General features: G+C 38.9%; 1 protein-coding gene across 1 annotated transcript in view; it reads right to left on the reverse strand.

Annotated features, from left to right (window-relative positions):
- LOC107753130 (RIMS-binding protein 2-like) overlaps window positions 1–9,033 on the reverse strand; it is a 162,605-nt gene that overhangs the window by 143,398 nt on the left and 10,174 nt on the right. Inside the window, 1 exon segment of the mRNA XM_016569256.1 lies at window positions 5,135–5,266. Coding sequence (XP_016424742.1) covers window positions 5,135–5,266 — 132 coding nt within the window.

A 9,033-nucleotide genomic window follows, 5' to 3' on the forward strand; every position in this document is an offset into this window, starting at 1 on the left:
GTGCGTTGTGATTGGCTGAATACCTCAAGCGTGTGACGGAAATGTTACGCCCTTTATCATACTGTGATGCCGTTTCCCGGCACGACGAGACAAAAACAATAAAGCCCATTACAACCGAAGCATGTGTTGCATCCACACTCTAAAAAATGCTGGGTTAAATATAACCCAGCGCTGGGTTAAAAAGGGACTGCGGAAGCATTTGATATCACGCATAAGGCGCCATGATTTCCGCAATGAATGAATGGTGGACGGCGCGGTGCACTGTTTTGTTTACTACACACATACTAAAGCGCTGATGACGCTCGCGTTGTTTTCAGCTTCTGCCGTCTCACCATATGATGATATGAACACGAATGTCATCTCCAGCTGCTCTGAGAGTCACTTTATTAGCATTTTACCGTTTCATTTGAGAAAACTACCGTCATATCACATACACAGCAGCTGCAAGTTCTTCACGGCAACCCGTCAAAATAAAAGTTTAGTTTAACGTTAAGAAACTGTCAGAATATATTACTATTTAGCAGTCTTAAGAATCAATGCTACTACTGCTAATAAATATTTCTTTATTTTTAAAGGAATAATCACATCTGTTTTCTTTTTAATTTTAACAGTAAACCTCTGTTGTGCAGCACTTTGTTTGCCAAAAAATAAAAGGGTTTAATTTTCATTTGATTAGGATAAATTAAATTAATGTTTTATGCCTTCATCTGATTACCAGAAAAATTAAGAACATTTTATAGGGCCCTATTATTGTTTAAAAAAGGACCCTATACAAAAAAAAAAGAATAGGTTTAAAATACAGGCATGTGGTTCTTAATTTCTTTGTATTAATTCACCATTTGTAAACTGATGTTTACTGTTAATTTTTTTAGAAATATCAATAGCATTTGTATTAAAACTATATTCACTAAATGTAATCAAAAAATCGAGAATTGAATCGAATCGGGACATCTGAATCGATACCCAGCCCTGGTTTGAACTAGAATCCAACATTCAAAGGGAAAAAAACACACATTGGTGTAATTGTACTTTTGGCTCAAAATCTCATAGCTACTGAGATTCAACCCCTGTGACAACTAGCCCCAGCCTCACCTATCACTTTTAGGCTGTTAAATTAAGAATACGTTAAAATGTTACCAAAGCAAAGAATTGTAACTGATTATGACAGCGAGATCTAGAAGGAGTTTAAAGAGCTCAGAAGTGCTGAGAAAAAGAGGGCTATCTCTTTAATAGTACACGCTACTGTGAGAAACATTCAGCAGTGCTGCAATCTAAAATGGCTTTAGACAAAAGTACCCCAACACAGCCATGTGTTTCACTGGCAGAAAGATCCTGAGTAATGTTTTTTGGCTAATTTAATACAGCTAAGCGGACTACTGTATGTATTTTTAAGGTTATAGTGCAGACGACCGCACAAGCCATAATGACATGTACAGCCAAAGCAGCTGCGTAAACATCTAACCGACTAAACAACCGTATCGTAACGCATTTACAAAAACATTTCTGACCAAAACATCCAATAGCTTCCTTATCAACACAACATGCTCTCAGATCAGCTGAGCGCGTGCACGAAAACAAGCGATGGACAGCGACTCTGTTACCTCTTCCGCCGCTCTTCCGTTAAAAGATGATTCCCGTTAAAAGATGATTCCCGTCAAAACAGCCGCGTCCAACTGTGTCATATTAAGTGGCGGCTGACGGCTCCGGTCCGCTGTCCGGGCTTAAAACGGTTCATTAGCGACCGTAGGGAAGAGAAAAGCGCTCGAGCGGGCGGTACTGAGGAGACCGCACGCGCGCGCGCACTCACTCACTCACTCACACACACGCACACTGCTGGAAGAACGCAGCACACGAACACGCTGCCTTTAGCGCGCGCTTTAAGCGCTCTTCGGCTGTAGCTATCTGTGTGCTGGATCAACGCAGAAGATATGTGAACACCAATGGCCTATTCTCTCTCTCTCTCTTTCCCACACACACACGCTCACAGAAGCACGCACAAGTGCAGAGCCAGTGCAGCTAACAGCAGGACAGTCGTGCGTTGCTTCACTTTGACATCTCTGTCATGTAAATATACATTTCTCATGCCCAATGCTGTGCATCAGCATTTTCAGCATCATCAGGTGAGCATCACCCATCCGCCCTGGAGGGCCATGACTGGAGCTGACAAGGTCAAATAAGGTGTTTTTGCATTCTCTCTCTGGCTCCTTTCCTCCCCCATTTTAGTATTTATTTACTTATTTTATTCATTCATTCATTTAGACATCATAATGTTTAATTAACATAACTCGGCTTTTTGGTGAAAACGGCAGACCTCTCTCTACTGATATATGCTGGACTTCTCCTATCACTTAAACCACTTTATCCGCTTAAACTCCACTCCTTTCTTACAATCGACTGCAATCACACGTTCAGATCTGCCTACAACCAATCAACAAAGATGGATAGAAGAAAGTCCCCTCACAACATTTTTTCCAATAATCCTGTTCACTCGAATGCACATCGCAATACCGAAGATCTGTTGCTATGTCTGTTTTATCGTGACTTACAATAACAATATAGTTCGGATTGTAGGTCATGATGACACTTTTTAACGTTCATAAAAGTTAAATCTCCTTGCTCGAAAAAATATGTTTGTTCAATACCTCACTTATCCACTCTCTATATGACCCAGAAATCAATTTGTTCAGACATACACAGATATAAATGAATGTTCACTATACAATTGATATCACAAATATGTTTTCACACGACCCAAATACTGCTTGATATAGGCAAATGAAAGTGGTCTCATTCAGATTTCTAGAAACCGGAATAGGCATCTTTACACAGCCAAGTTAAGGCTGCTCTGTAATGCCTGCTCAAAATGCATAAAAAACAGACTACAATAAGTCTTCTCTGGCCTACCTCAGCCCTAGTAACGTATACAGTTACATTTGGTGTCTGAATGCTTTCATGCCACCTCTGAGCAGCATTAAACAGTCTGAAAAAAGACACCTAAATGCCACTTGAGAGGCACTTCTGTTCCACCTTCTGAGCACTGGATTGATCTAGTTATGGGAATCAGGTTAAAGGGATAGTCCACCCATAAAATGTAAATTCTGTCATCATTTACTCACCCTCATGTCATTTCAAACCTGTATGCACTTTATTCTTCTGCTGAACACAAATGGAAATCATTTTAAAATGGAAACCAAAACTGTTTAATTACTAACATTCTTCGATATATCTTCTTTTGTAAGAAAGGCATACAGGTTTGTAACAACATGAATAAATGATGACAAAATGTTCCTCTACAATGGGGGAATTATCCATTTAATGCCTTTATAATACTTACATAATGAAAATGACACAAATCTGATCAATGTAGGAATATTCTTGTGCATATAAATACAACCACGGCTATATACAGAGGTATTCAAAAGTCAGTACACCAAATAAATAGGATGTCTGAATTAGCACCATTCAACAGAGATTATGTGTGCAACCAGTGGACAATTCACTATCGCATGAGGCCATGGATCAAAGAACATCCAGGTCAAAGGACAATGCCAACATGGTGGATGTATTACATCTGGGAATATACTACACACCTGCATACTTAAAGAACATGCTTCATCAATGGTAAAGAATTATGTGCATTACATGCTTAGATATCTATGATTTGACTGCAGAAGATGGATTTGTTAATGAGGATCCCTTGTGAGAAACCCAGTGAACCCTCTCTCTCTCGTTTTCTCCGTGCTTGCTTACTCTTTCCACCAGTGAGTGTGTCCGACCAATCGTTTATCTCCCACTGTGCAGTGGCACGACGGTTCCCAGCAGCCCTGGCCAATCAGAGATCAGGGATGCAGGAGCAGCAGGGTATTAAGGAGGATTATTTGGACAGTTCAGGGTTTCCCCAGACTTGGCAATGAAACAATAGGACAAGACTGCCCTCTGTACCCCTCACCGGTATTGCACACTTACTAAAAAATGCCTGCAGAAACAAATGAATGCTGTGCATAAATACAGCAGTGTGCCCAGCAAAAACCATGAGATTCAAGAAAGAAATATCATGGAAATAACCCTTAAACTAGACAGAAAACAAGCTTGACTTGTTTGGATACTCATTAGACTGCTGCCTGGCAACCGCAGCAATTATTAAGAGGGCTGTCATTCTCCTCTTTCTCTCCCTGTCTCCCTCAATCTCTCCCAAAAGAGCCCTCTGCTGTCTCATGGGATATCTAGAATTGCATAACCACAGCCAGATATGGCAACACTCTAGTATATAAACCTGCACTGATATCCTGTCTCTAAAAGTGCATCTAGACCCTGAGTACATTGCAGGACTCATTAACATCTCTAAAACACTCCAGCCAAGTAATTGTTATTTGCCCTGTGTATAAGTGAGCAATTTCCATCCTCTTCAGATCTGCAGCAGAAAACGTATAAGCACTGTAGTAGGTTAAAGTGAAGGATCGAGTTCATCTTTGTTAAATAAAAGGAGACTGGAGCCGTTTGAATGGCTACTTTGCCACAAAAAGACTGGTATGGTACTTTTTGATCTGAATGGTATGTACAATTTGATCTTTTGCTAAGCTCCACCCACCTTGGTTACTGTTGCTAACTCAGACAAGCTTTACAAAACATCTCACAGGAATGAACTGGAGATTTTTTTTAACTTTAGGTCAAATGTGCACATAAAATGAATGCAATTTAAATATGCCACAGGTGCTACTAATCTTTTCCCAGGATACTAACTGCTGTCTCGATACATGTATAAAGCTCATCAAGTGACTTAAGAAAGTAGTCAGTGATTTTTTTGTGAAAGAATAGATGGAGGGTGTGGGGTAAAGGAGGGGTGGATAAGGTTTCAAGAGGAAGTGAGCATTTGCTCCAGATGGAGGAGTAAGCCAAGTCCTTAGAAAACCAAACCATGATCAGGACACAGACTAATCCAATAATGCCTGGACCACAGCTCTGCGGTTGAACCAAAACTACAACATTGATAATAGATTAAACTCTTATTTCAAATCTAAAATCTAAATCAACCTAATCTAAAAAACAAACAAACAAAAAAACAACCATAGGGCCTATATAAAATGCCATCTATGCTGTTTTTATAGTGTATTTTTTGATGAACACAAAGACTTACCTTATCCTTGGTACTGCCTGGGCCATTGGTTCTGTTAGAGATGATCGACAGCTGTTTTTGAACCCACTGTAACTCTCTTTGGGACTGTTTTAGTACCTCCACCTCGCACTGCCTTTCAACCCCCATCATCTCCTACAGGACAGAGCCACATGTCACTTAAGGGCAGAGTGAGGGATTTTTCAAAAATGCTTTAAAAACTGATTCGGGCCGAATCGCAAAACAAACTTGTAGCCAATCAGCAATAAGGGGCGTGTCTACTCGTGATGTGGAGGAGAGCGCGTTCAGTGCATGGGACGGACATCATATAGGCTGGTGAGAGCTGTAGCACCATCAGTTTAACCAATTAGACATGAGCAACAGGGGTAAAATTACTGTTATTTATGATCACTACAATTCTCCTTATGTGACAGTAGAAGTTTTAATCCTTTGTCTGTTTTCAATGTGAAGGATTTACAAGGAAAAAAAACAAATAAACAATTTTGAGGAAAGGTAGGATTTGATTTGAGATCATGTTAATGCATGCTAAATAATAGAATTGGTGTCTGAATCATAAGATTCTCCTGTTTATTTAATTTGATGGCACCCATCTACATTTTAATGTGTGCTTATTTCTTTGTGTCTGACTCTTCTTTATCCCAGCAGTCTTTGATTCTATACTGACACCTAGTGGTGTGGATGCATGAAGAGTTTAATTAACTGTTGTTGCTTCAAAGCAAAGCTGTTTCTTTGAAGATTTTTAAAAATCTGTTTTAAATTTTATTTGCCGTTTTGAATTATAATGTTTCCTAAATATTTTAAAATAAAACAATAAAATTAAGCGAGATATGTGAATTTTTAAATTACAGTACTAATTTACTAATTTAAAATGTTTTTAAAAGGATGCATTAAAGCAATAGTTTTTAATGGGAAGTTAAAAAAAATGGGAACATTTAAAATGGGAAGTTAAAAAAAATGGGAACATTTGCTGAAAAAATATTTACCCTCAGGCCATCCAAGATGTATTTTGTCTCTTCATCAGAACAGTTTTGGAGAAATTTACATCTCTTGCTCACCAATAGATACCCTGCAGTGAATGGGTGCCATCAGACTGAGAGTCCAAACATAAATATAAACATGATAAAAAACATCACAGTTTTTGTTCACAGTAACTGTTTTAGACTGTTTTTGCTTGTAAAAGGTGCTTGTCCTGAGCCGGTTTCTCTCCTAATTCTGACTTTTTCATTGAAGAACACAATATTATGGATAGAGGACTCATATTTTAGGCTGAAGCAATGGTTAAAAACGTCTTAATGATGATTTGTTTCTTACAAACATGCAGCTTTTCACTTCACAAGACATTAATTGATGAACTGGAGTGGTGTGGATTACTTGTGGATTATTGTGATGTTTTTATCAGCTGTTTGGACTCTCATTCTGATGGCACCCATTCACTGCAGAGGGGTTGAGCTATTGGTGAGCATGTTATGTAATGCTGAATTTATCCAAATATGTTCCAATGAAGAAACAAACTCAAATACATCTTGGATGGCCTGAGGGTAAATTGTCAGTAAATTTTCAGCAAATTTACATTTTGGGGTGAACTATTTATGCTGTTCTTTTAAACTTTCGTGAAAATTCAGCCATGCCATCACAAGGATGAATTAACAAAAACCTAATAACAAAAATAAAGAGGGAGATTTTTCACAGTACTACTGTTTTTACTGTATTTTTGATCAAATAAATGCAGCCTTGGTGGGCATAAGACACTTCTTTAAAAAGTAATAAATCTTTCTGACCCCAAACATTTGAACAATAGCGTAAATACGAAAATATTTGATCAAATGTTGAGACACAACCGAAAAACATACCTTGCAGATGTTAAAACAAAATGTTACACACTCCCCAGTCTCCTTTAACCCACACATACATAAACGCAAGCATACCTCGCACACATACACTTTTTACATCATGCATACAAATCGGCCCCAGACTGACATCATGCCCAGACCCCTGGTGCAGTCAAACACACACACACACACACACACACACACACACACACACTCTGAGCCATTTCACATAAGCATGAACATTGATATGACCCTGCATGCACTAAATAAATCATTTTTGTAAACACATGTATGTATGATATTTTCCAGTTATAAATCCAATAATCCCTAATAATCTAAACAAACATAATAAATGCAAACATAATACCCAAAGACAATACAAATACACTGAAAGCATATATTAATATTTACTGTACACAACATACTCTACAAAAATCAATCCACAGACTGTAATCTACAAATGTCTTAATCCACACATCTGTTTGCAAAAGTGGTACATACCATGACCCATAATCTATGAATAATCTACACATTGGCAGCCCTGCTCTCTGTGAACTCCAGCAAACCGCTCCATGTCCTGCTCTTACGCGTGTTTACCCACAGTGCTCTAGTCATACTCTGCTGTGGCTGACGGTGATGTCACAGAGCCAGCGTGCCACAGGCCGCGTGGGATTATTAATATCTGTACTTCACTGGAGTTACGTAAGAACGGGCGCTGGATTATATCGTTACTGTACAGAAAATGGCCATGAAGAAAGCGGTTTGAGGAGGGACAGGAACAGGAAATGCCCTCTCAGGGGTGAACATAATCCCCTCTGATAGCACTGCATCTTAAATGAGTCTGACTAAATGATAATGGAGAAAGAAAGCAGCTGAACAGATGTGCGGTGTAGTACTGCTGAGAGGCCACATGGCTTGCCTGGGACGGGGCAAGGGCTATGAATAGAGTCACTCGATAGCAGTCCATTGGAAAATGAGGATGCAGAAAAATCCATCCCCTCCGAGCCTATACAGACAAACCTGCTGGAGCTTCACAAGGGCCATTCCACGAAATATGGAGTTCCTTTTGTGCCTTTTTATGCAATCAAACATACCATGTTTGAAAGCAAAACCGATTAAACAATTAACAGTGCAGGCGAGAGCACATTTCTGCAAAAAGACAAAAAAGATTTAATCCCACTGCAGAGAGTTTTGTTCTCAATTACTTTAAACAGCTCTAAGAAGCCACCTTTGTGTGTAAACAATGACTGAATAACACAATGAATTACACATCAACAGTAAAATTATTTAAGTATAAATTATTCTTTTTTTTTTCTTTCTCATCCCTAGTGCCATTCTCCCAAATGTTCCTGGCAGTATTAACAACATAAAGCATAAAAACTATATTTTAATCTATTTTTGAAATGTTAGAATTGTCAGCTTCATCTCTTTATTCACTCACCCTAACCAGGTCAGGTGAGATTTTCATTTACTTTTCACTGGCTCTCTCTCTCATGTGTATGTGGATGCTCTCTTACTGTCTCTGAGGCAGAAACATTTCCGTTACATAATGTTTGTGCTTCTGCCCACTCACTCACAGCTCAATAGCAGAGATAGGATGTCCTGAAAGCGTCGTCATGAGAGGCATTTTTTTTCAGCTTTCATCATAACAGTGTAAGTGCATATGGTTTTCACAGACACTATCCAGACTGTCTAATGTGTGTGAGTGTGTTCGAGGGAGATTTTCACAGCTGCTGTGTCCAGGGTAAAATCCCATGAGCATCAATCTATGCACCTGCTTCAGCTTTGTCACACATACTGAGGTTCTCATGGTAACAGTGATGTCATCATTAACAGAGTGGATGGTTGACTTACTGGACAGTGGTTTTTTGGACATTCTGCATTTACCGTAGTGCAAAGACCATGTAAATAAATTAATGCAGATGGAATGAAGTTGTTATCTGTTATCAAGCACTTTTAATTTCTCTCTCTCTCTCTCTCAAAAAAAGAGAAATCTTACAACTCCAAACTTTTGCACGCTATTTTATGTGATAAACATTCACCAAAAACAAAAAGAGACAGTATTGAGCAGTG

Source organism: Sinocyclocheilus rhinocerous, unplaced genomic scaffold (assembly GCF_001515625.1).
Source record: "Sinocyclocheilus rhinocerous isolate Xijiao unplaced genomic scaffold, SAMN03320098_v1.1 scaffold20, whole genome shotgun sequence".
Lineage (NCBI taxonomy): Eukaryota > Metazoa > Chordata > Actinopteri > Cypriniformes > Cyprinidae > Sinocyclocheilus > Sinocyclocheilus rhinocerous.